At 52.3% G+C, this 25769-nt stretch overlaps 6 protein-coding genes across 6 annotated transcripts; 2 read left to right on the forward strand and 4 right to left on the reverse strand.

Moving 5' to 3' along the window:
* Positions 1–1730: 1730 nt before the first annotated feature.
* On the reverse strand, positions 1731–7221 carry SODALDRAFT_279487 (hypothetical protein; the record flags this gene model as incomplete). Its single annotated transcript, XM_028608173.1, has 5 exons — positions 1731–3238; positions 3306–3702; positions 3767–5636; positions 5747–6230; positions 6393–7221. The coding sequence occupies 5 exons, from the start codon at positions 7219–7221 to the stop codon at positions 1731–1733; spliced, it is 5088 nt and encodes a 1695-aa protein (XP_028465092.1).
* Positions 7222–11813: 4592 nt separating this feature from the next.
* Positions 11814–15783, forward strand: SODALDRAFT_334376 (P-loop containing nucleoside triphosphate hydrolase protein). The gene is made up of 12 exons (XM_028612191.1): positions 11814–12471; positions 12540–12811; positions 12877–13059; positions 13125–13602; positions 13708–13813; positions 13882–14109; positions 14172–14615; positions 14701–14928; positions 14995–15099; positions 15164–15248; positions 15310–15415; positions 15471–15783. The coding sequence occupies exons 1-12, from the start codon at positions 11988–11990 to the stop codon at positions 15500–15502; spliced, it is 2751 nt and encodes a 916-aa protein (XP_028465093.1). The 5' UTR covers positions 11814–11987; the 3' UTR covers positions 15503–15783.
* Positions 15764–18049, reverse strand: SODALDRAFT_334377 (phosphoribosylaminoimidazole carboxylase). Its single transcript, XM_028612192.1, has 2 exons — positions 17083–18049; positions 15764–16986 (listed from the first exon to the last, which is right to left on the reverse strand). Exons 1-2 carry the CDS (start codon positions 17918–17920, stop codon positions 15974–15976), a joined length of 1851 nt encoding a protein of 616 aa, XP_028465094.1. The 5' UTR covers positions 17921–18049; the 3' UTR covers positions 15764–15973.
* Positions 18050–18631: 582 nt separating this feature from the next.
* SODALDRAFT_334379 (putative pectate lyase F) lies at positions 18632–20033 on the reverse strand. Its single transcript, XM_028612193.1, has 5 exons — positions 19441–20033; positions 19275–19373; positions 19146–19199; positions 18786–19012; positions 18632–18708 (listed from the first exon to the last, which is right to left on the reverse strand). Exons 1-4 carry the CDS (start codon positions 19801–19803, stop codon positions 18818–18820), a joined length of 711 nt encoding a protein of 236 aa, XP_028465095.1. The 5' UTR covers positions 19804–20033; the 3' UTR covers positions 18632–18708; positions 18786–18817.
* SODALDRAFT_360988 (hypothetical protein) lies at positions 19893–20738 on the forward strand (the record flags this gene model as incomplete). The annotated part of the gene is made up of 4 exons (XM_028614327.1): positions 19893–20097; positions 20256–20343; positions 20413–20458; positions 20499–20738. The coding sequence occupies 4 exons, from the start codon at positions 19893–19895 to the stop codon at positions 20736–20738; spliced, it is 579 nt and encodes a 192-aa protein (XP_028465096.1).
* SODALDRAFT_334380 (alpha/beta-hydrolase) lies at positions 20510–22546 on the reverse strand. Its single transcript, XM_028612194.1, has 2 exons — positions 22282–22546; positions 20510–22203 (listed from the first exon to the last, which is right to left on the reverse strand). Exons 1-2 carry the CDS (start codon positions 22340–22342, stop codon positions 20834–20836), a joined length of 1431 nt encoding a protein of 476 aa, XP_028465097.1. The 5' UTR covers positions 22343–22546; the 3' UTR covers positions 20510–20833.
* Between the last annotated feature and the right edge of the window lie 3223 nt (positions 22547–25769).

The raw sequence follows: 25769 nt of genomic DNA on the forward strand, positions 1-25769 counted from the left end.
AGGAGGAGGAGGAGGAGGAGGAGGAGGGAGGAGATTCGATATTCGCTGCTCGATGCTCGTGTCGATGTCAGAATAGCTTTTGGGCCTGCAACTAGCCGTGTAGTCGGGCGGGTGGTTGGTCGGGGGGGTATGGAGTAAGGTTGAGAGGGTTTGTTCGAAATGCCGAATGCTGGGCGGGACTTCTGTGAATTGCTCTGGTCTGTTTTGAGGAGTACGTATCAGTTAGTGGACTCGATAAGGTAGAGACGAACGACGATTAACGCCAGGCGAACGATAATACCGGATATTGGTTTTGTTGTACGACACTGATTGGATGGCCAGGGAATCTGTGTACGGAGTAGCACACACTAGAGTACTAGAGCACTAGAGCACTAGAGCACTAGAGCACTAGAGCACTAGAGCACTAGAGCACTAGAGCACTAGAGCACTGGAGCACTGGAGCGCTGTAACACTACAGTGTAGCACTCTAGTATAGGTAGGTATACCGTAGGTTCTGCAGTGTCCCTCCCGTGCCTGAAGCTTTATTATGTCGGCAGCTGGTAGTGATGTGTGCTACCGGTTACTCACTCCTCTTCAGGGCGCTAATGACAGGTCAATCGCACACTCGCTGTCTCTTCTTGTGCTTTGTGCTTCCCGAACAAGGCTTCTTGATTAATTAGATTAATGAGAACAAGCCTGGTAGAGAGAGTGTGTGAAAGTGTGGAGGGAGACCCTGGCAGCCCCGCGAAATACGAAACACAAACCCAAAACGAAATTGGATAAAAGGGGCGGTGTGTGTATTGTGTGTACGGGGTATAGAGTACTTACCATGTATCCGTGGTGACTAACCAGTAACAGTATTCATATGGGGGGAAACGGAGAAGAGCTGCGAGGAGGCTCGGAAGAGGGAAGCGTACCCAGTACGAAAGTACGAAGTACTTTGGGCTCACTAACTTAAATTAGGTAAGGTAATCGCTTCGTACGTTGTATAAGCACGGATGCTGTTGGGTTTCTATTGGCTTGGCTTAGGCTCTGCTGTTGTGGAGGCGGAGCAAGGCAAGGTGCTATTTCAGGATTGCCGGTCTGTAGAGGTGATACGGATCTGATTATGAGCGCCGCGTCTTTATTAGGAGGCATACTCCTACTATTTTATACCGGGACGAGCGATTCGGCGTGCGATCGTCCATCCTATTCATAGCTAAACCACTCTTCGATTTTCATGATACAATGAAACGAACCAACGATACAATATGCGAATAGCCAAGGGGTGTTAACCATCTGTTAAATCAACAAATCGCCCACTGATACTAATTAGTCCGTAGTTAATCGTACACGGGAACCCGTTGAGCTCTCGTCTAGCTGCTGTTGTGCTCCAAGCTGCGCTCCGCCAAAGCGGACAGGACCTCTCGCATAGGACTCTGAACCCGACCTCCCTCGTTTGCCGCTAAAAGTAAAGCTCCCTAAGTTTCCACCCCACAATGGTCCCTCAACTGCTGTGATGAAACCTTTAACCACCGAATAATCAAATCGACTCCTCTCCATCTATTCCGCCCCGATACTTTTTGTAACACCCGACAACATACTAAAGGTATGCGGAAATGCAAAGAACAAGAAGAAACACGTATAACCCCATCATCCATGCACCATAATCTCAAAAGCTCATCTTATGACTACAAGAAACCACACAAACACCAAGATAACGCCAAAACTGCTGCCTCTGAAACTTCTCCGAGTGGGTGGTCCTAAGATGCTCAAGACAATAAGTTGCGGAGCGAAGGGCTTGTGCTAGCCCCAGCTGGTCTGGGAGGAACGCTTGGTCTAATATTGGGTGTGCTGAGAGGCCCGCTCGGTTCGCGGGCTTCTCTTGCCAACGGCCCGTCTCTCGGAGCTGGCGCCGGGGGGCTACCGTGAGGTGCCGCAAATGACGTCCTCTGCGCCAGGAGGTTCTGTGGGAATGAGTCCGGACCACGTGATGGCGGCGGTGGCGGTAGTGGTCCTCCGTTCGGCAAGCAACCGTTGGGCATGCCATGCGACGGAGGAAGATTGTGATGGTACGGGTGGCCAAAAGGCGAAGGGTGGGGCATAGGAGGTGGGTGCCCATCAACTCGATGCGGTGACGGTGGGAGCCCGTTCTGCATTGCTGGTCCATGGTGTCCATTGGGGATAGCAGGCGGCAGTGGAGGGACAGGGGCCATAGATAATGGCGGTGGCCGCAGAGCTGACAAGTTACCCAAGGCTCCTCCCGCTTGGCCCACGCCATTGACCTGCCTCACAGGAGGTGACCCAAGTTGCGGATGCGGCTGGCCGTGCCAATCGGGGTATCTAGGGCCTGGAGGAGCGCCGTACGGCATGCCGGTTCCAGGAGCGGGATGGTGACTGTGCGTCGGAGGCGGTCCCGGCACCTGAATAGGCGGCGCAGCCGCCATCACCGGGGGAGGCCCTCCTGGAGGGGAGGCGTGTTGGGGAGGGGGAGGGGCGTGAGAAGGAGGAGGGATAACAGGCCCACCCCATGGGTATGACGTGCTCGGCCGCCTCGGTTCAGAGGGAACAAGGGGAGGCGGACTCCTCAGCGAGAGTGGGGCGGCGAGCGGCGTTTGGGCAAGTGGCAGCGGAGGCGGTACCGGAAGTGGCTCCTTCGGAGGAGGCGATGGTTCTCTAGGAGGAGGATGTGGATTGGGTTTTCGTCCTGCTTTGCGACACTTGTGACACTGGAACTTCCTTTGTTCGATGAATTTCTGCGCCTCCGTGCCGTAATGCCCGTTCGCCAGGTCGCGTTCGTCCGACTCATCTATCCGATACCATCTCGGCGTTGTATCAATGCCGCAGGTTATGCAGACCCGAGAAAGGTCCCGAGTCGTCGTCGACTCGCTATGGCCTCCATTTGATGAACCATGGGTCGCCGGCGCCAAATTTGTCGTAGATGCACGTCGAGCTCCGGTCGTGATCGGTGCACTTGCCATCTTAGTGGCGTTCGCGATGAGATTTGCCTTCCTGACAGTGCCTGTCAACGTAAGGTCGGCCTGCTTACAACTTCGGACGTAAAGCTGCAAGGCGTTGTGTCCGTCGTCGCTCACAATATCGTGCATCCGGTGGACGATCGTCTTCGTAGGCACATGCTCTTTGCACCAGATGGCAGCGGACATGGCGCCGGTTTCGCCCTTGATGGTGACAATGCTGTGTTGCTCTCGTCGAGATCCCTTGATGGGTGTTATGTCAAACCCTAGCAGATACCCGTGCTGTCGAGCGCACTCAACATGCACTAAAAACGAAATCGCTCTGTCAGTCTTCTTTTCCAAACACGCGCACACACACTCGCACAGACTTACCCGAAGCTTTACAATGGTGACAAGACACGCACGCCCCACCCTTGTGACCACAGGCTTTGCAGACTTCGTCGTATCTCACGCGGGGAATCGAAGGGATCCCTTCCGAAGGGCTGAGTGCCTTCGCAGTCCCAAACTTGACCTCCGGCGTCCACACGGCGCACGTGACATGTACCCAATTGTTGTCTGCCGTGCGCTTGAGGGGCTCCCGGGGGTTGACCGGACGGTTTAGTTCCTCTTGCTTCTTCCTGTAGTATTCGGCCGCTTTATGGGCCTGTTCACGCTCCAGCCGCTCGCGCTCCTTCTCCTTCTCTGACTTCTTCTTATGAGAAGATACTTTCGGAGCTTCGACGAAATCGTGTTCGGTGTACTCCACGGGACACAATACACATTTGTAATGCTGCGTAGGGGTGGGGGGGTCAGCAACGCATCCATGAGGAAAAGACGAGAATCGGGAAACTTACAATGGAGACTTGTGGGTTCTTATCGTTCATACACATATCGCAACTCCATTTCCCAGAGACCCGGTTGTCAACAACTCCGTAACATTTGCGGTGGACTGTCAGCCTGCACTCCTTGCAAGACAGGTGCTGATCGCCCAGTGGCTCTAGCTGGTCGCAGATGGCGCAGGGCATGGTCTTTGGTTTCGGGATTTCTGGCACCGGCGGCGGGGCTGGTTTTTCGACGACCTTCTCCTTCTTCTTAGTCTGAGGGGCAGAAGTAGTGCCCGAGTCTGACGCGGCAAGGTCCAGTTCCTTCTCGGCGGGAAGACCCTTGAGCTTCTTTCGGGGTGGCTCTCCTGAGGTTGCGCCGTTGTCCGAGGTGGAAGGTGGAGTCGGCTGGTTGGACGGCTCGGGCGTGCCGTAGGCCATAAGGAGCTCATTTGCCGCGACCAGTTCCTTGAGAAGCTCCTCGTCCTGCTTCCGCTTCCAGGCTCGGTTGCCAGACTGCGCCAGTTTCTTGGCCACCTCCTCCAAATCTTCCCATTGAATGGCATAACGTCGCCAGAGCTCGGCGCAACGACGACACAAGGCCTGGATGTACTGGTCGTTCTTATCTTTCTGATTGCTCCTGCCGCCATTCTCGGTGACCAGGGCGTTCGACGCATTTGGCGCCCTCCTCCATTGACGGGAAGATTTGGAACCGCAGAACTTGCAGATGAAGCTCTTCTTCTTCTGGGCAGCTTTCTCCGCGTCAAAGGCTGAATCGTCCCCATCATCGGCGATGTCGTCTTGCAGCTTATTCGCAGCTGCCTCAGCTTTCTTAGCCTCCTTTTTGCCCTTGCGGTTCTGAAAATTGCCCCAAATATGCCTGCCCTGTTTGGTCTTCTTCCAAATGTAGTAGTACCGAGCGATTGCCCCGTACGGCACAGTCTTGACATGTCTGGTGACCAACTGAAGCTCGGATCCGTATTTTGTGACGGCCTCCTCGAATTTCTTCTGCTCGGCCGGCGTCAACTCGGGCTCTTTGAACGCGGCCTTTTCCGTCTCGGATAGAACCTCCAGTGCACGATCTGCCGAGTAGCCACAGTGGAAGTACGTCTCAAGCGCGACGTCCTGCAGGTTAGTCGAAACAGGGCTCAAGCCGAGCTGGGACGCCATTTTCTTCGCTTTACTCATGTACTGATCGAACCTGACCTCTTCCTCCTGGCCATTGTCCGCCCCCGATGGCGGTTTCCAAAGCAGAGTTGCTGTGGCGTCAGGGTCGTCGCTGTCGCAGTCCTTGCCTCGGGCCACATAGCCAGGTGGCTCGTCCTGGAACCATTTCGGTAGCTTTTCGCGTCGGGCCTTTTCGGCCTCGTAGGCGGCGTGCGCTTCCTTCGACATCTTGGAGTCCTTTTTCCCGCTCTTTTTGTACTCCAACGGCTTCATGTACTCCACCGGCCGACCCGGCCAGGGAAGCACGGTAGCCTGATGGCGAGGTCCTACCCGAGTGCTCGCACGAGGATAGATCCGGTCGTCGTAATCCAACGCGTCCTCGGGCTTGCAATGCATGCCTAGATAACGCCAGGGCCAGAGGCTAGCTTGGTAAATCTGCTCGGCCGTTCCGGTCCGATGAGAGTCGTCGTCGTCGTCCGCATTGGCCGGGCTGGTCCGCGCCGTGTCGACGCCCTGCAAGTCCTCCTCCTCCTCATCGTACAGCTCCTCCTCGTCGGCGTCGGCGGAGGGCTCCACCATGTTAGGGGTGTGTCGAGCCTCCAGCTTCCGCTCCTGCGCACGGCTACACGCCGCGCATGACCACGCGAAGCCTCGCGAAGGCTTCTTTAGCAAGGGTGGCCTTACACAGTTCATGTGATAAGTGTTCTTGCAGACAGCGCAATCCACCGAGTCGTTGCTGATGACGATTGCTTGTTAGTTTCCGCACTGTGCTACTACCCCCCCTTGGGACAACGCATGACACGGGACCCCCGGCACCACCTAAGGTAGAGAAATGAGACCACGTACCTGGCGCAGTACCCACTACAACGCTTGCACAACTTCACGGCGCTAGTGAATTCCTTGCCACGACCCTGCTCCACAATAATGAACTTCCAGCGCTCGTCGAGCACTTTTTTGACTTTTTCGGGAACATTGACGATCTGCGACGTGGGGATCAAGTCGTAGTTTTTCTGGATGTAGCGATCGTACAGTTTCTCGTACCAGAAGCAGTCCGGCGTTCTCCGGTATTCATTCATCTTGGGAATTTCGGCCTTGTGCTTGATTAGGCATTTGCCGCGCAACGACGTCAACGGACTAATGTCGGAATGCATGGTTGCAAAAACGAGCCGAGTGTCGTTGACTTTCTTGCCGATGTCTTTGGGTCGATAAAACCAATTGATCCGAATGGCATCAATCGGTTTACTCTGGTCGTTTTGAACATGCAGGAATTCCATGATGCGGCCCAGGTAGTAAGGCTCACCAGGAGGCTCACACACCAGATATACATTGTCTAAGATGTCTGTCAGCATCGCTACTCTTTCAAAGGCCCGGGAACAGACGCCTATGCATTGATGGTGGTAGATAATATAAGGAAAAAGTTGATGGTTTCGAGTGGTTGGCATTGGGGAGGTGCCAAGGTATGATGAGAGCGAGTGAGTGGGTGCCGTCTTACCGTTTGGCTTGAGGGAAGTGCCGTCATCAGCCACCAAGGCACCACCCTGGAGTCGAGGATTGGAAAAACTCAGCATATTCGTGCCCGGATAGGTATAGCCGCTGGAATTTTGAGATGTCGTCGGCGCAGATCGTCGTGAGCTTCCTCCGCCTGTCGCGGCTGGCGGCGCGGGTGTCTGTGACTGTGACTGTGACTGTGACTGTGAAGCGGATGTCGACGATGCCTGTGCAGCCGCCTTGCGTTTTTTGGATGGCGCTGCGTTACCGGAATGGGCCGCATTTTGGGACGCACCAGAAGCATTCGCGACCGTCGCGTCCTTCGAGCTGTGGCCGAGAGCATGAGTCTTCACGTCGTCAGCAGAAGTGGTCTTACGCGAAGACCCATTCGATCGTGGGTGTTCCTGCGCCGAGGTTGCAGACTCCTTGGCGTGGCGAGACGACTTTTTAGACTCGAGTTCCTTTTTCTCAGGAATAAAATCGTACATGTCTACGTCGATATCTTTGTCTTCGGCGTAATTTGGACGAGACGAACCGGTACGGTACCGCGACCGGGTGCCATATGGTGAGGCCGTCTCCGCAGCGGCATCCTTTCCCGAGGGGTCAGACCCAGTTGAGGTGGATTTGGACATCGGTTGAGACGCGGCCTGCGCCCGTGTCTGATCAGACTCATTCAAACTGGCTCGGTCACCCGTCGTCGATATGGACGCCGTTGCGCGAGAAATGATGCCTGGTTGGGATGGTGCGGCAGTATCCGGAAGGTCTGCGGTGGAGGGAGTCGTGCTTGACGACTGCTCCCCCGAAGGGGTTGCACTGGCCGTCTTCTGAGCCATGGCACCAAAGTGAGAACCGCGTCTTGCCGCGCGTGGTCTTGGTGAAAACTAATCGGGGCCCTTCCCGCAAATAATGAGATGCGAGAGGGCCGGTAGTTCAAGATGAGTACTTGGGTGAATGGCAGGCACGATTCACGGTTGTGCCCGCTAAGCGAGTTGTGAAAGTCCACCAACTACAAAGCAAGGCCCATGGGGAAGGAAGCCTTGTGAACCGATTCTCGGCAATAAAGGCTATGGGCTGATATAAGAGTAGGAAGGGGGATGATGGTGAATCGGCTCTGAGCGTGTCGGTGATACAAGACGAGCTGAGCCCAGAAAATCCGAGCGTAGGGTAAGTAGGTAAAGAATGATGGCAACGTAGGCCAGGAGATGGGCAGGGGTGGGAAAAGGGTAATGAAGGGCGAAGGGGCCGGGTTGACCCTGAAGTGAATGGAGAGAATTTGGTTGAGCCGGGGGATAAAAACCCTTGGGATGCTACCCAGCATGAGGCCCGGAGAGTGTGACGGTGAGGTTCGGAAGATATGAAGGAGGAAAAGAGGAAGAAGTTCAGAGAAGAAGACGGGATGGGGCCGACTCCTAGGCAAGGGAAGGGAAACGTCGAAGGTCCCTTCCCACTAAAGGTGCCCCGTCCCAGACTGGGGGTGGGAGGCGTCCGGTAGGCCCTCTGTTTTGGTGCTGATGGGGCCGCAGCAGGTACCGATCAGTTGCAGGAAAAGTGTCAGTACATGGTATTTCGAACTTATCTGCGCAGGCCTGACATGTCCAGAGGTATTGAAGACCTGACCAGGGTCGGCATGATACCGATGCTACCGGACCCACCGAGTATCTCAGTACCCGCCCATGGCTCATCATTCGCTCCCCCAGATAGTACTCTCACACACACATGCCTTCACTTTCACCTCACCTCTTCGTCCTTCCTTCAACCAGAGGGTTCTGGCCTCCAAATTCCAACAATACCTCAATCTTGAAGGTTGTCGAGGACATTGTATTCTTGTACTCGACTTTGTCAAGCTTTTTCTCTCTACCATTCGCCTCATTCTGTTGTTGTACGTCGTCTATAATTTCCAGATTCTTTGCATTGCATCCTCCTCTCCTGTCCGCGTGTGCCGAATTCTCTTTCGCAACTCCGTAAAAGAAACGTTCCCTGGCTCCTTTTCATTTCTTTCCGCCTTTCATGCAGGTACATACATATATATACGGCCTCATTATTATTTCACTGCCCAGAGGAACATTAATGCGATATACCTTAGTTGACGGCAAGAGGAGGAACGGGGAAACCATGACACTACAGCTGTCCCCATTTCATGTCACAGGTACTCCGGAAGGGCCTAGACATATGTCGAGTCTATGGGTGACCGTGACGGCTGGAGAGGGATAGTAGGGGATTTCCCGCGTCATCTCTTCGTCGGCTCGAACTGCGGATACGCTTTGTTACCGACCATGTGGTGGATGTTCGTCGCCCCCGAACCTGATATACTTTCGGGGGCTGCTTTATCTTGTAACTAAGGTACTCTGCAATTCGCACAATTGTATCTGTGCCGTGCCGGCAATGCCTCTCGCTTTATTTTGCTTTCCTATCATGCTTGACCTCTTGCTTACTATTCTCCCTATCTCCCCGTTTTCCTCTTCTCCCCTTTTCGATCTATTTCTCTCTCACTTGTCGTTGTTGCTCCTCCTGATGCCTATTATTACCGGTCGCGGGTGACCGAGTCGGAATCCCTTCTCTTACGCGTTGGGCGGGTAATGCAGGTAGCACTAACGTCGCGGCACTAATAAGGAGGCTTTCCCGGCGTTCTCTGCCACCAAACCCCCAACAGCAGCCGTCATATCCATTCCCTGGGCCCAAAGAATCCCTCCCCTCGGTTTGTCGCACCCTGGTCTACCGAGTAACAAAGCCGCCGAAACGTGTTTCTTGCCCCATACATCGGTACCTACTTCGTACATACAACGTAAGGTACACTACATCACCACGGTACAAAATTACACGTCGGATTGGATGGGTCGTTGCCCCATCAATCTCCGCCCAACTGACTACCTCTGTACACTCTCGTTTGTTCCTCGAATATCCGTAAGCTTCGTATTCCGTGGTAGGGGATTAAAAAAACACCGTAGCTCGTCTGGGTTAGGCTTATTAGTCTGGCTAGACGAAGTTGACGTTATATTCTCTCTGGATTCTCTCTGGAATGCTCCCATGGATCTTGCATCGGTAGTGTCCGCACTGGGCCGATAAACAGAAGTTTGATCGTATCCGCCCAGACGACCTGGGCGTAACCTCAGCGCTTCGATCCGTTCAGTCCCCCCGCCCATTAAGACCGCGGGCCCCTTCTCCAGTGCAAGGCTGCACAGTACAACATAGGTAAATAGTATCCGTAGGGTAGTTCCGTATCACTTTGGGCATGATCAGTCACGGGAGGGCTCAAAATGCGTTCGGATTCTTGGCCTCCTTCTCCCTTATACCCGTCCACTTACTGTTAATGATTTAGCGTCAACCCAAAATTTTCACACGGCCTACCTTGTTTTGGTCCAAAACCCTTGCTTCCTGCGGGTCTCCCCGTCTCCCTTTGGCCCCTCAAACATCACCTCTTCAAGACGTCTCCTCAAAGCCCTCGTTCTCGTATAATCGTTCGGGGTTAGAAGCAACCTTTGGTAAGGTTGAACGTTCTCCTCATCGTAAGCTAGACTTCACTTCCAATACAAGGCAAAACATCCTTTCAGGTTCGCCCCATTTACACACCAGAAATTTAGGGCTATGTCTGCAGCGATCGAACACCAATGCACATCCGGACCTCATTACCGCATATCTAGCGCCAGTCAGGATATCTGGTACATATGTATACCGTACATGGTCTTGTCTCCGCTTCTAGCCAGACATATTCCCCGAGATTATTTCTTCGAGAAAATCCAAGTCTCAATTATCGCCGCTGATGATGCGACACAACAGATTCTACTGGGCCGATGATCAATGATGAAGAGACGAGATATTAATTGCTTTTGTATCGTTTTCCTTGCCTTCTCACACAGAGGGCTTTGGGATGTTAATGCGCCGTTAAAGTCGTGGATGGGTTCCGAAAACAATCATGTGCGTAGGTGGGTCTTGGTGCTGGCGTCTGACAGATAATCTTCGTCTGCTCGGAATTACGAATAATGACCCTAAAAGAGCCCTGGGCTATGACGGAGTATCAAGTACAAAGGACAATCGAGTGACTAAAAAGGGCATCGTCCATCGTCCATCACGAAAAGATCGCGAACATTACGGATATATCTCTGTACACTACATCGTCCAGGGGTTTGCCACCACATTTGGTGACAATATTCCAAGCTTATCACAAGTGGCTGGGGGATTGGGCTAAGGAAGAACGGTGCGTGTTGATGACTAATTAAAGAAAAAACCGCTGACCATGCTCACTCGTTCCCGCGCCAGACTCATACCGTCATATCTGTAATGATGGGTGAAATGGCCCCAAAAGAAGACAGGCTTCTTCATGACAAAATTCGAGTAACTTTTGTGAGTGGAATACGACGTTCCAGGGTTGTGAAGTTGCTTCTTTTCATCGGCTTAAATGGTCGCAAGTCGGTATCAAGTCGATTCTTCAACATGTGGTTATAACATCAGAGCTAGCCGAGCGTATGGGGGAATTCTCCATGCTTGCGGCCAAAACGAAATCATTGCCAGTCTCTTTAGGATATGACTGCTGGAATTCATATTGATGGACTGGGATAACCACTTCGCGAGGCGCCGGGATTGAGGGTGACCACTCTCTATTTCGAATATGTCGGATGAAGAGACGATAGACCATGGAAGGATTCATCGTGAGGAGACGCCATCTCTTCACTTTTGCAGCAACCAATTTGCTGTTCGGTGTTTTTTTTGTTTACAAAAAAAAAGTTGGTGTCGTTTTGTCGCATGTCTTCGTCGTTGCTTTTTGATATCATCACTAAGTTGACAGGAGGGGTGGCTTTAGATGGACTACACACGTACAGTCATCTCTCTATTCACACACATAAAAAAACCGAACCGGCTTACATCCGTTAAATGCCTGATATCAAATGTTCTCATCGAAAAGTAAGATCAATAAAGCCTACCTATTATCGCCTTATCCACCGGGCAGAGAATGGAGAGCGATCAGAGACAACCAAAGGGACACGGCAGAGGTGTCGTTTTCACCACCATTACTAATAAGCCAACGATCAACCGGGATTCGTCCGTCGCCCATCACCAATCGTTCGGAGACCACGCAGCATGACCGCCCGTCATCTGCGAGAAATATATGGGTCTACCCATCCTTACTTCGGCCCCACTAATCTTGTTCCGCTACACGCCAACCTCGTGTCGCTGCCCCGAGGTTCACGATTCTTCGTGGGTAAATGCCGGCTTTTCTTTAGTGGCTAGGGACCTTAGTGCTCCCGCCTACGCTCGAGCCCAGCCCCACAGCCACCGCCAATCATCGTCCAGAGTGGAAGGAAGTCAAGATAATCACATGATCTCGCGTCTCTCATGATCCACTAAGCCGTTGCCTTGACGCGGTTCGTTGCGTCCCTTGCATTTCACCCAAATTACCTTGCCTAATAAGGTAGGCATGCAGCCCACTTCCGTCCGGCTTCGACTTGCTTTGACAGTCACACAATGCCGGGACCTTTCTTTATATTTGCACACATCTTGTACGCTTGCTACCTAGTTCGACACACCCCCATGACCTGCCGGAGCCGAGCGCCTGCAATCATCTGGCGTTGGCAACGTCAACTTCCCCACTCCCAAGTCTCTTGCTATGGCCGGCATCAATGGCGTTTGGCATAAGACGTCGGTCCAGGCGGTTTATGAGCAGCGAGAGAGCTATTCAACCACCTCTCTCGCTGGCCAGAAGCGTGCCTATTCCACCGAGGAGCCCCCCCTGTTTTCTCGACCCTCAGTCCCCGCCGTGACGCGATCTGCCAGCCTTCCAAGCGGCCTGCCGCGTCTCACTGCCAGCTCGGTTACGAGTCATGGGGCCGCTCTAGACAACCACCCGTCTGAATACTCTCAAAGGAAGGCGATTCAATCGACTCCCACCAGCACGATAGACCCTTTTCTCTCTCTCAGCCATCCAACGTATGCTCTCTCTGGGCCCCTGGTTGAGAACTTGGCTAGCCTTGGCATTAAGAGCATCTATCCATGGCAGAAATCTTGCCTGCTGGCACCCGGTCTACTGACCGGAGAAAAGAATCTCGTCTACAGTGCTCCCACCGGTGGCGGGAAGTCCCTGGTCGCCGATGGTGAGTCCAGAGTCCAATACCATATCCTCCTAGCCCTAGCCTTGAGTATCGTGCTGAGAAGTCGTCAGTTCTCATGTTGAAGAGAGTTCTCGAGGAGAAGGGGGCCAAAGCAATTCTCGTTCTGCCTTATGTTGCCCTTGTCCAGGAGAAGGTTCGCTGGCTGCGGAACCTCGCGGCTGGACTGACCAAATGCGTGGATTCCGCCGATGACGATGACAATAAGCGGGTGTGGAGACGGCGAGCCGATGATAACACGGTTCGCGTCGTTGGCTTCTTTGGCGGCGGCAAAGTTAAAGCAACCTGGGCCGACTTTGACGTTGGAGTTTGCACAATAGAAAAGGCAAGAAATCCCTCGGTTGCCTCTATTGTTGACCGCGCTTCCAAGGCTGACAACGTACGATAAAGGCAAACTCTCTATTAAACACGGCCATTGATGACTATTCCGTCAAGGATCTTAAAATCGTAGTTCTTGATGAGCTGCATATGATAGATGACGACCATCGAGGCTATCTAATGGAACTCATGGCCACGAAGCTGCTTACTCTTCCCCAGAGAATCCAGATTGTCGGCATGAGCGCAACTCTTTCTGTTCGTACCGCCCGATTCGCCTTTGTGCCTGGTGTCCGTTGCTGAACTGGCAATTTCCTGCCCAGATTATCAAACTGCTCTCCAGTTGGCTTGGTGCCCACTCGTACGAGACGCGATACAAACCGGTTCCGATCGAGGAGCATCTCGTGTACGAGAGCCATGTGTATCCGGCCGCGACGACGAGCGACCTCTTAAAAACCGTCAGTAAACTCAACGCGGCCCTCGATGCCACTCAGCACATGAACGCCATCAAACGTATCGAGTCCTCCACTCACCGGGAATTGAAGGATCCTGTGCTGAATGCCGTTGTTGCACTTGCGAACGAGACGGCTAGGGCAGGCTATGGCGTGCTCGTCTTTGCGGGCAGTCGTGGAGGTTGTGAATCCGACGCCAGGCTGATAGCCAGAGTTATGCCCCAGCCAGATGAAATAGATGCGGGCCTCGTGGACAAGCGGGTTGATCTCCTGGTGGAGCTACGCAGTCTCTCTACGGGTCTGGATCCCGTTCTTGAAGAAACTATCCCCTCTGGGGTCGCGTTTCATCGTGAGTATTGAGAGGCCTTCCCCGTGTACGACCTATACTAAGTTTGGTGCAGATGTTCGTCTTCTCTTGACCCATTCCGATCCCTTGACACCTCTAACTCTCCATAGGCTGGACTCACGACGGAAGAACGCGAGCTCATCGCGACAGCATACGACAACGGCGTACTAAAGGTCTGCGTAGCCACATGCAGCCTTGCTGCGGGTATCAACCTGTAGGTCATCCCTCTGCAAGAGGAATCTTCCAGTTGCTCATTTTCTTTTTCGTTTTTTTCTCTCTCAGGCCTGCTCGAAGGGTGATCCTGCACAACGCCCGCATGGGGCGTGATTTCGTCGGACCTTCGATGCTTCGACAAATGCGCGGACGAGCTGGACGAAAAGGAAAAGACGAAATTGGCGAGACGTTTCTCTGCTGTCGTAAAAACGATCTCGAGCAAGTTGTGGATCTTATGCATGCGGATCTTCCTCAGATTTCAAGTTGTCTGAATACAGACAAGCAACGTATCCAAAGGTAATACTGCTTCTCGGTTTTGGTGTTTTGAAAATGACTTCTCCTTAACATATTCGGGCCAGGGCACTACTCGAAGTCATTGCTATTCGACTAGCCACCAGTCGAGATACCATAGACGAATATGCCGCAAAGACTCTGTTGGCTGCATCAGGAGACCTCGGCCTGGTTCGGGCGTGCATTGAAACCAGCTTGGACAATCTTTTAACGCTGGGCTTCGTCACCAGGGATTCTGCCGATAATTACTCGGCGACTCAGCTAGGCAAAGCTATTGTGGCATCTGCCCTTGACCCGGACGACGGTATCTTCATTCACCAAGAGCTCGAACGGGCCTTACGAGGCTTCGTCATGGATGGGGATATGCATCTCTTGTATATGTTCACGCCCGTCCAAGATTTCGGTATCAACGTCAACTGGAGGGTATTCCGGAACGAAATGGAGGCGCTTGACGATAGTGGGCACCGGGTCATTGGCTTCCTGGGCATTAAACGAGCCGTAATAAACCGGATGTATGTGCCCTTCTAACCCAACGGGAGGGCCGGTCGGGAGGGGTTTTTTGTTTCTTTTTTTCTCACGTTGACCTGGGCGTTTCAGGGTCCACGGCGGCGCCCCGAAGGAATCGACACCGGAGGAAGAGCAGGTGATGCGGGTGTACCGTCGATTCTATCTTGCTCTCCAGCTACGTGACCTATGCAACGAGATGCCGATTCACGTTGTCGCCCGCAAGTACGACGTTCCTCGGGGGACGGTCCAAACGCTTTCTCAAACATGCCATGGGTTCGGAGCCGGCATGATCAAGTTCTGTGAGCAAATGGGCTGGGGGTAAGGATCCCGAAACGATGGTCCTCGCCGGTACAACTTTTGGAGTAACTGATTCTCCTTTTTCAGGATCATGGCCGCCGCATTGGATCATTTCTCAGACCGGCTCAGAGCGGGTGCGAGGGCAGATTTGTTAGATCTAGCGAAGATTACGTTCATCAAGAGCAGGACAGCGTAAGTCGCCATTTCCGGTAGCGGTCGATGCCTTGCCCCCTTGCCTCTGACCTTGGCCAACTAGACGTGTATTCTGGGAGAATGGGTTCCGAAGCGTGGCCGCTGTCGCCAACGCGGACCCCAAAGAACTAATACCCATTCTGATGCAAGTATGCTCGGTCCACTGTTCTATGCTATGAGGAGATTCTTGGAGACTCAATATTCTCACAGGCCCAGCCAAGCAAGGTGCGCATCAAGGCTCAGGAGAGCATCAAGTACGAGGACAAGCTTCTTGCCAAAGCCCAAGTCATCTCCAATTCGGCGAACAGGATCTGGCGTAAGTTCGACATCTCGCTTCCCGGGAAAATAAAGGCACAGCTGATACTCTGTAGAACTCCAAATGCAACAGGATTTAGAAGAATAGATCAGACATATAGGTTCATGTGGTTCTATTTTATTGGGAGGGAATTGGCTCGGACAAACATTGTTTACCAGGGGTCACGATATCTGCGACATTGACCATCCATCTCTCGCTGGGCTCTTGAGACGGGGGACATGGGTCCAGAGGCGTTCCCGGTATATATAAATCATACTGTGATCGCGGGAGGGGCCTGCAGCCCATAATATATCTACGGTCCAACGTCGATTAAAGCAACAGATGGGTTTGTAATAGAACCTTTGTGGAATACTTTAGACCGACATTTCTCTCTTAAATGACCATGCTGCTTCAAAATCTAAAAGACAAGAAAATCATCCCTCCCATGCTTTTAGAACCCCTTTCCCCCATACACCCCCCCACCTCATATTGGTATCATATCATCATGTACCCTGTCTCCAATGCCATATGCCCATGGGGCACTGCTTCACAACAAGGGAGTTAGGTCCGCCTAGTCTATCACTTCTTCTCTAGGTACGCCTTCCAGCCAATCTCCTGAAGTCTAGCCGCCTTACCCTCCACCTCCTCGCCCATGCCCTTCATGTAGGCAGCCATGGCGTCCCTGTAGGCGGGGTCCGTCGCGCCCAAGATCTTGACCGCGAGCAGGGCAGCGTTGGTCGAATTGTTGATACCGACGGTGGCGACGGGGCATCCGCGCGGCATCTGCACAATGCTCAGCAAGCTGTCGTGGCCGTCGAGGTGGGTCGCCTTGACGGGGACACCGATGACCGGCACGGTGGTCTCGGATGCCAGCATGCCGGGGAGGTGAGCGGCGCCGCCGGCCGCGGCGATGAGCACGCGGACGCCGCGGCGGGCGGCCGACTGGCCCAGTTCGACCATGCGGTGTGGTGTCCGGTGGGCGGAGGTGATGGTGAAGTCGTAGGGGACGCGGAAGCGCTCGAGGATCTCGAATGCGCCCTTGAGGACGGGGAGGTCGGAGTCGGATCCCATGGTCACTACCACTAGGGGCGCGGAGGGGTCGCGGGAGGATGACGAGGACGAGGAGGACGAGGAAGAGGAGGACGAGGGGGCAGCTGCTGGCGTATCGCTTGGCCGTAGCTGAGCGGATGCGGCATCGAGACGGCCTTGGCGGATGTGGTCCACCTCCTGGACGAGGGGTGCCACGAGTTGCTCGAGATCGGTATCGGGAGCGTAGGCGGTGGCGGTGATATGGCCAATTTTCCGGCCAGGTTTCGACGTCTTGCCATACTGGTGCAGGAAAATGTCCATCTGGTCGTCGTAGAGCGACGCGGACAGGTCAGCGAGGGCTTCGTGAGAATCCTCGCGTGCGCCGCCGAGGATGTTCAGCATGATGGCGCTGGAGACTCGAGGCTGGAGTTTGAGGGAGCGGGGGAGAATGTCGAGGATGGAGCAAAGCTGGGCTTTAAACTGAGACATATAGGGGACAGCCTCAATGGTGTAGTGGCCCGAGTTGTGTATTCGAGGTGCGACCTCGTTTACCTCGATGCTTGCTACAAGCAGATGGTAAGTAGGGGACGACGACGACGACGACGACTTTTACATATTATTCATCCGTGGTGAATTTTTGAAAAAGGGTGGCCACATACCATCTTCCAGGAGGAACATCTCCACGGCAAAGACGCCTCTGCCCTTGAGAGTCTTGACAACACCAGCGGCCACACCTCTCGCCTTCTCGCAAACATCTGCAGGGACCTTCCGTGGAGGGTAGTAAACCTTGGTGCAGACACTATCCTCGTGGATGGTCTCTACAGTTGGGTATGTATATATGTCGCGCAGCCGTCCCTCGTCGTCTTCGGTCCTGACGACGACAACGGCCAACTCCTTGACGAAGGGCACCCACTTCTCGGCATACAAGGGCAATTTGCCCATGACGTTCACTGCCTCCTCAAAGTCCTGCACTCCGCTCACTTTAAAGTTGCCCCTGCCGTCATAGGACCCTTTGCGGGCCTTGAGCATGAACGGGAAGCCGAAGCGCTCGTAGGACTCCCGCAAGGCGTCCAGCATGGAGGGCCTAGACTCGATAGCCATCTGTGGGGCAACGGGCAGTCCAGCCTGTGAGAAGTGCTCCTTCTGCAAGAACTTGTCTTGGATGAGGCGAATGGTCTCCCAAGAAGGATGGACGGGGATCTTCTTGACGGTACCGGGACCCGTGGTGACGCCCTTGGTAGCGATCTCCTCGAGGATGTCGGTATTGACGTGCTCGATCTCGATGGTGAGGACGTCACATCGGGCGGCGAGCTCCCGGATTTTTTCTGGGTCCTTGAATGAGCCGGTAACGTGCTTTGCGTTCTGGTTGACCTGTTTGGCGGGACAATTGGCCTCGTCGAGAATCACAATTTCGATGCCGAGGGGGCCAGCGGCTTCGCAAAGCATGCGGCCGAGCTGACCACCCCCGAGAAGTCCAATGACCGGTTTTTTGGGCATAGTGTCTGTCGTTATCGCTCTTGTTCCGGCAGATGGGGTATGGGTTTTTCGGTTTTCTCGGACGGGAGCCCCTGAGACGCTGGACGACTCAATCTCGCAGTTGAGGACGTCGGCCCTTGTGAATTTATTTCATGACTGAAATGCGCGGTTAGTCATATGAGAAATTATTCTGCCGCCTTCTCGTTATCGGTCTATATATCGAAAGCGGTGAATGTTTTGCACCAAACCCAATGACGTATTTCGTCAGTACCCCACCATTTCCTCTTTACACGTGTACCTTATCGATGGATACTCGTTATCGATTGGATCGATCTTCTCCTGTGTGGTCCATGGAGATGCGACCAAGTAAGGTACCTACCTTAATTCGGAATACACCATAAATAAGACTTTTCGGAAACATCACGCGGCACAGTCAAGTTGTATATTTTTGCTTCGTTCGATCTTTCGAGCCGAATTACCGACAACGTATGCCGACACAGACCACCATTGTGACTTGACCAGTGGAGATCTCGGGACTTCATGTATCTATCCATCACCCTTTTTACGCACCACGGGGCGCGGCATGTCCATGCTATGTAAACTTGCGTTTCCGGTGATATGGTTCACAAATGTGTGCTGCCTTTCGGCTGCTTCCAAGTCGCAAGATAGGAAATACGGTCCCATCGAGCTTCAGGACGTTGGCCTTGAGGGAGCGAAGTGCTGCTATAATCCTGGTCATGAACATTCGTTCGCCTTGCGCCGCATAAGGTAGACACCACTGAAGTATAGGTATACACGACAAACCGCTGCTGTATTTCCAGTTAAACCATTGCAGTGGACTCATTTGACCCGTTTCGAGGTAAGCACGAGAGAGCCGCTCACTTACACCCCGAACCGACATCCAGGAGTCCCGCCTCTTCAGCAGGGGCGGACCTTCTGAGGAGAGCAGCCACCCGCACAGCCATCGTAGATCCAGCATGCCTGACTGGCATCGGTACAGACATTGACAAGCGTCGCAGTGTCGCCAAATGCCTCGTTGATAGCAACGACCTCGCCGCCGTTCCAGGCCGTGACACCTTCGACATAGACGTTGCGCTTGCACTGCGAGCTGCACTGTAGAATGGTGCGGACCCAATTTTAGCACGATCCGGTCAAAGAAATTGTTCAGAGAAGAAAATGTGGATGGGCCAAAGGTGAAGGGGGGAAAGGGGAGAGGGGAGAGGGGAGAAGCAAAGGGGGGTAATACGTTGCCGCACGAGCGGTAGACCTTTCCGTAGTCTTCCGCGTAGAAATTGATGATCTGAACAGAATAACCAGTCAGCTAGCACCGCAACCCTTCATACTTTGGGCTCCAGACCAGTGCTTGGAAACTCACATTCACAGTGCCGCAGCCGTTGTGCTGGATGATCTTGTCGTCGGCATGGTACGCGCCTCCTCCGATAATCCACGTATGATCGCCATCCCTGTCATTCTTCTGTTGTCATTCGCGATATGATCAGTAATGCCCCGGCCCGTCCTGTTCAGTAGTTTATACGACATACCACAGAGATGGCATCCTCGCAGACATCCTCGAACCAGACAAACTCGAGAGTGCAGGGGCCGTCGCAGTGGACGCCTTCGGCCTGGTTGGCCCCGATGACGACGTTCCGCAGGGTAGCGCCGCGGCGGAGATAGAAGACCGCGTCTCGCCAGTCACCTTCGGCCTGCTCGTTGCAGGCACCCGGACCGCGGTCGTACCGCGCCCAACCGCCATCGAAGACTTGTCCCGCAGCGACTTCGATTACCTGCGGGTTGGAGTGGTGCCCTGTGGCGACGGGGACGCCGCCTTCGTGGCCCAGGCAAGCCAGAGACGCCGGGAGGGCAACGAGAAGAGCCGCTAGGGCGAGCCTGGGAATTGGAAGCATCTTGAGGGGATGGGGCAGGTAAAAGAGACAAAATCGACTGCGGCGGTGTTGGAATAGGACGATCAATCTTTCACAAGGGTCGGATCAGCATGGCGGGATCTTCGAATCTTATATGCAGAAACAAGGACCCGTCCCCTTCCCCTCGGTTCCCTCGATCTGGGGAAGCTTTGAACGAAAACTGCTCCCCCATCTTCATATCCCTGCCACCAGCACCCGGATATGTTCAAAGCAAGAAGGGAGGGGATATTTCCACGAAAGGAAAGGGATCGTCTGGTGTTGATGCAGACATTATTGGTGGAGACAACCCAAGCATGTTTTAGTTTTGGGGCGGACGAAGACAAACGTTTTCCTCTTCCTCGACAAAATAGTCAGTTGCCTTGCAAAAGGGTGCCGCGCATTCCGAGAGCCAACATTTGCACGGATGAGTATGTGTAAGTTTCGCTGCTGCCGAGTCTTCACCACCAATGCCTCGACCCAAGACCTGTCGCTTCGCATATATCGCATCTCAGTAGTCATTACACCGGGGATGCACAATAGGCAGTAGTGTACGTGTAGGTCACTCTTCAGGGAGAGGGGATCAAGAACATCTCGCGCGCCAATCACGCATAGGAGTGGTATTATCTGGGGCTCGCAACCCGGCATCGCATCGGGTCTGGTTCGGTAGTCGAGGCGGGAAAAATAAACCTGGGGTGCAGATCGCGGCACAGGGGACGTTGAAGGTGTTGCGCCAAGGCTCAGAGAACTACGTGTACGTGGTGACCACGGAGAAACTGGAGAATCGCGTGGTGACCATTTGCTCTCCTCGGAGCCTACCCTCCGGCTCTACGTATTTGAGTGCATGGGTAGAATTCCCTGTTTCACTCGGCCTAGAAGATGGTGGTCCTCAAGGCAACTCAGAAACAGTTCAAAGACCACCTTATGATCCCGCTTCCTAGGTGATATATATCTACCCACTGCTTCGTCTTGGGAGTTTTTATAACCGCTAAGGAGAGAGAGAGAGAGCACGGACAACCCTACCCCGGAGAATCACTCAGTCGATGGAACCGTCTCGCAGCTGAAAGAGTCGGCCCATCACCTCGTTCGTCTGGGCCCGCAGGGCGTTATGATACATCATATTGGTTTCGAACACCTTACAGCCCCGGATAAGGGCAGCGGTTTCTCTCGCAAGCCCGTAGTCGACATACATGTCGTCAATGAAACTGGCCGCGTAGACGGGCACTTCATTGCGCCCGAGCTGGTCTTCGTCGTAGAGGGCCGGCCAGTCTGCGGACGACGCGAGGATGTCGGCGGCATCTTTGAGAGGAATAAGTTCCGGGTAGGTCTCGAAATGGAGGGGGAATACCATCTCGCCGGAGAAGTGAAGCGGCGGATCATCATCATTATCGGACGACGGGCTGAGGTTGGGCATCTGGTCTAGCCAGGCAAAAGACTCAAGCTCCTTTCCGACACGGAATGCTGCCCAGTTGGAGGCGATACCTGGTTGATGGCAGTAGATGGCTTCATGGAGAATGGCGTAGATGATGTGGGTGTCAAAGGGATTGAACTGCCCGAGAGCGGTGAGAACAGGCCGGTCGAGGAAGCCAAATTGCTCGAGGTCCGTTGTCATCTTGAGGATAAGTGCATGCACCATATCTAGACCGCCGTGGGAGCCGAAAGCGAGACCAAGGGTCAGCAGCCGTGGGACAGTAAGGAAGCCGCCTCCGGGGAGGGCCACACGGCCCCCTTCTTGCTGTTGAATGAATCGCGCTATGCGGCGAACATTTTTAACATCCTCGGGGAACTTGGCATAGTAGGCCCGGTTACGTTCCACGACCTTCCGAAAGGTCGCCTCGTAGACCTGCTCGGGCGCCTTGCCGACAGGGGCGAGACCGCCCGTCAGGAAGACCTCGCGGAGCCCTTCCGGGAAGAAGGAGAGGTAAGTCAGCGAGACGAAACCGCCAAAGGACTGGCCGAAGATGGACCACTTCTTCTTCTCCTCCGGGTAGTCGTGCGTGAGGCAAGCCCGGACGGCCTCGAGATCTCGGACGATGGAGTCTTGGCGGAACCGGCTCAGGTAGGTAGCCTGGGCCGACGGGTTGCCAACGGTACGCAGCGTGGCGGCGGACACGGGCGTGCTTGAACCGACGCCCCGGTAGTCGAGGAACAGAACTTGATAGCCCCGGCTGAGGGCCATGCGCGTGATGGGGCTCTCTTGTGGCTCCTTGTTCCCAAAGCCTGGACCGCCTTCTAAATAGACCAGCCAGGGCTTCTGTTCGGCCTTGGTGGCGTCTGGCCCCTTCAGGGGAACGATGGGCCGCTCATGTTTGGTGACACTCCTGCCAAAAAGTTGGAGGTTTCCTGCACTGCGGTTTGCGTGGTCGAGGGGCACCTCGAAGAAAAGCTCCGATACGAGCAACTGGTCTGATGGGAGTATATGGGAATATCAGCAAGACTCAAGCTCAGTGGTAACTCGCAGCCACCCTGCCCGTAACCCCGTACCTGGCACGACATGTGACCTCCTGGTGATGAGTCTCGCAGGGCTAATCACTTTGGATAACATGGTGACAGGGTTCGGGGTTGATGTTGTTGTTAGGGACGAGATGGAGTAGTCGATGCTTGTTCGTACTACGAAGAGTAAGGTATTCTAAAGAAGGAGAATTGAAGTGAGAGCCTGGGGATTACAGGGACTTGTACGGAAATGGGTTATCGTCGCCAATCCCGGGGAAACTCTTGCGCGTAAAGCGAAGGCCGAGATGTTGTTTTGTATTCCGTATTCGTACGCCGTACACCTTGACGTATTGCGGGGAGTGCACAGTATTTATGAACTTTATACATGTTTCTCCATACGGTGTGTTGATACACCGAGTCCCCACAGGATTGGTCAGCAAATCCACTGACCCTCTCAGCTTCTCTCTTATCAGATCTCCCGTATTCCGTGGTCCGATGTAACTTCCGATCGTCCAAGCCTTCACGACATGGACGGGGGAAGGGGTTAGTTATATGCGATGGATTGAGAGGAAAAGCAGAGAGGGCGGCAGGAAGATTTCGGCAGACCACAAGGCGCCAAAAAGGTAATGGATGGTCACAAATTCATCAAACCGAATCCGCTAATACCTTCGAACCTGTCAGATGCCTACAGCCACCTTGTCGGGGTGTGACTTGCGCTATTTCTGTAGACGGATAGGGTACTTCCGACCGATATATCCATATTAATTTCCGCTCCTTTTACTTTATAGTTAGATATTTCCGCAGAGTATCTTTTACTCTTCATTAATACATATATATATCTTTTACGTACCTTATTTTGTGTGCTAATAGTTATAAGCCCGGCATTCTAATAAACGAAGCTATTCCGATAGATCCTGTAGCTTTAAGGCAGTTAAAATAGCCTTAAGTCTATAGCGGTTAGCTTAGTATTATTAGCTATATTCGCCTGCTTTATTTTAACCATTATTCCGTTATTCCCTATTATTTATATCGCTTAACTCGCTTAAGTCCTATATTAGTCTATCGCTCCTCGTTTAATTAGTCTGTTATAGTCGGTTTCGATAGTTTATTTCCCTATAGTCCTAGTTAGTTAGACGAAAGCCTTATCTACGGCGTTGCCCACGATAGGCTATACGATCCTCACCTGACTAAAAGAATAGCGTTAGTAGATCGAGGCTATTATATAGATAGCCTACGCTAACCAGGTCTCTGACCTTATTAATCCAGACCTTAAGGAATCTAAACGTTCTTAAAAGCTCGAATCCTCGGAACCTCTAGAGCTAGAAGAAGGTGACGAAGATAATGCCTAGGATCGTAAGTTTAAGCTATGGAACGTAAAAGAGAATAAATATCAGTAATAGTAATATAGTCTAGCTGCTCTTCACGACTATATCGCGAAGATAGTTAATCCTAACCTTAAAGATTAGTACGCGGAGAAGAAGGAGGTTAAAGATATCCTGATTACCTTAAAGGACTATCTTAAACCTACTAACACTGCCTAGAAGTCCCTAGTTAAGAAGAAATAGGAAGAATATATGTAAAATATACGGAGGATACCCTATAAGCGTTAGCTTTAGGACTTTATATCGCTATACCGAGATTCGAAGACCTATAGCGTTAGATCTTCTAATACTATAGAGGATTAACTTAACGCGTTTTTCAGGGCTATCGGTACTATAGCTCTAGAGTAGTCAGATAATACGCCCCGGATTCTACTAGGAATACCAGGGCGTACCACGGGGTACCCCAGCGGTTCCATAGTATAAGCTATAGCACCCACGGGGTACGCTATAGATACCTTTAGGGTATACTATAGCTTCCCTGGGGTATAATTAGTGAATACCGGGGAATCCCCCGGGTTCCCGTATATAGAAGCCGAGGATTCTACGGGGTTCACCTGTAGATACTCAAGTCCCGGGGGCGCGCCCCCTTAGCTTAGATAAAATATCTTTATTATACCTCTTTTACTATAGTAAAGGTCACCCTTTAAATCCTGGATTCTCTAAGTCTAATAATACTAGCTAGTTAGAGTTATGCCCGGATAATGTATATTAAATCCTAGATCCGTTTAGGTCCTATAGTGCTAGTTAGCTAGAGTTATACCCGGATAGGGTATATTACTAATACTTTTAGGTAAGGTTTATATACCGCCGCCCGGCGTAACCTATAAGGACCGCACCTATATAGACTATATAGGCTTATTAGCGAACCCGCTAGTATATTAGGCGATAACGCCTCCCTTTTACTAGGTTTAGGCGTAGAGTATATAAGGAATCTATAGTTATTAGCTACGGTATAGGAAAGGCGCCCGTACTAACCTATACTAAGGTATTTACTGTGGATCCTAAGGTTTAATACTATAACTGATATAAACCTTCTTAATAATCGTCCTCCCCTCCCACGAAATATAAGGGGAGCCTAACCTCTTCTAAAGTTTAGTAAGGATTACCCGTACCTCGCGGAAAACGTTCTCCTCCTAGAGTAAATTACGCTACTTACTATTCTCCGATCGGCGATAAACGTGCTAGGGAACCCCGAAACTAATAGCGTAGTAACCCTAAAAGGAAGAGCGTAGAAGCTAGTTATTACGCTAGAGAGCGTGTATCCGAAGATTTAGGCGATTAATCCTAGTCGTTTCGCCGTAGCGTTTAAAAAATAGCTTATCTATAAGCTAAAATACTAAGAGATCCTAGTAAGCTTAGATAAAACCGATAAAAAGAGAGGTAAATAAGTCGCTAAAGCGTTTACCGCTAGTCCGCTATCGCCGATTACCTCGGATAAGCTAAAGAATAGACTAGCAAAATACGGTCTAACCGGGATAAGTCCTACCGGACCTATCTCCGCTATACCCTTTATTAGTTAAAAGGCTATAGTAGGACCTAATAGGCTATTACTTAATTTAGCGGTATTAGATAATACTCTATTTAGTAATATAGAACTAACTATACTCCTTATCTATCTTACTATAAAGATAACGGATAAGGAACCTACTATTAAGGAGGAGGAATTAATATACTCCTTAAGTAGATCCTCCTTATACTAATCGCCTATATCCTATATCTCTCCTAATAAGACTATTACCTATTATACTCTTATTATAGATCGTTAACCTTTTAACGCCCCTAGCCGCGCCTTCTTAGCCGATTACCCGGTTAATACTAAAAGCACGGCGTTTAGCGCGGGCGTACCCGGACTTAGTTACGCTAACGCCTACTAGGACCGCGGACCGCCGGATAAAACGCCTCCTCCTTCTCTAGTACTAACCTAGCCGCCTCCTATAAGCGGAGACTAGATATATATACGCTAATCCGACTTACTTACTATTATCGGAGAGCTTTAGCGCGGATTATAGCCGTAATAGTCCTAAGTCCGCTTTAAGGCGGATAACCTCGGATATTTTAACCCGCCGGAGTATTTTACCGCTACTTAAGATATTCGCACGGAAGGAACTAAGCTTATCTTCCTTAATATATTCCGCTTTACGGACGCTACAGAATAGT

The sequence above is a fragment of the Sodiomyces alkalinus genome (genome assembly GCF_003711515.1).
Source record: "Sodiomyces alkalinus F11 unplaced genomic scaffold SODALscaffold_7, whole genome shotgun sequence".
Lineage (NCBI taxonomy): Eukaryota > Fungi > Ascomycota > Sordariomycetes > Glomerellales > Plectosphaerellaceae > Sodiomyces > Sodiomyces alkalinus.

Coding starts and splice junctions, on each gene's coding strand:
- SODALDRAFT_334380 (XM_028612194.1), bottom strand. CDS start 22,342: ATGTTATCCAAAGTGATTAGCCCTGCGAGACTCATCACCAGGAGGTCA. Junction 22,204..22,281: donor GAGGTCACATGTCGTGCCAG/GTACGGGGTTAC, acceptor TACTCCCATCAG/ACCAGTTGCTCGTATCGGAG.
- SODALDRAFT_334377 (XM_028612192.1), bottom strand. CDS start 17,920: ATGCCCAAAAAACCGGTCATTGGACTTCTCGGGGGTGGTCAGCTCGGC. Junction 16,987..17,082: donor GATGTTCCTCCTGGAAGATG/GTATGTGGCCAC, acceptor ATCTGCTTGTAG/CAAGCATCGAGGTAAACGAG.
- SODALDRAFT_334376 (XM_028612191.1), top strand. CDS start 11,988: ATGGCCGGCATCAATGGCGTTTGGCATAAGACGTCGGTCCAGGCGGTT. Junction 12,812..12,876: donor GAGTTTGCACAATAGAAAAG/GCAAGAAATCCC, acceptor CGTACGATAAAG/GCAAACTCTCTATTAAACAC. Junction 15,416..15,470: donor TTCGGCGAACAGGATCTGGC/GTAAGTTCGACA, acceptor GATACTCTGTAG/AACTCCAAATGCAACAGGAT.
- SODALDRAFT_334379 (XM_028612193.1), bottom strand. CDS start 19,803: ATGCTTCCAATTCCCAGGCTCGCCCTAGCGGCTCTTCTCGTTGCCCTC. Junction 19,374..19,440: donor GCGAGGATGCCATCTCTGTG/GTATGTCGTATA, acceptor GAATGACAACAG/AAGAATGACAGGGATGGCGA. Junction 19,013..19,145: donor TCTACCGCTCGTGCGGCAAC/GTATTACCCCCC, acceptor ACCATTCTACAG/TGCAGCTCGCAGTGCAAGCG.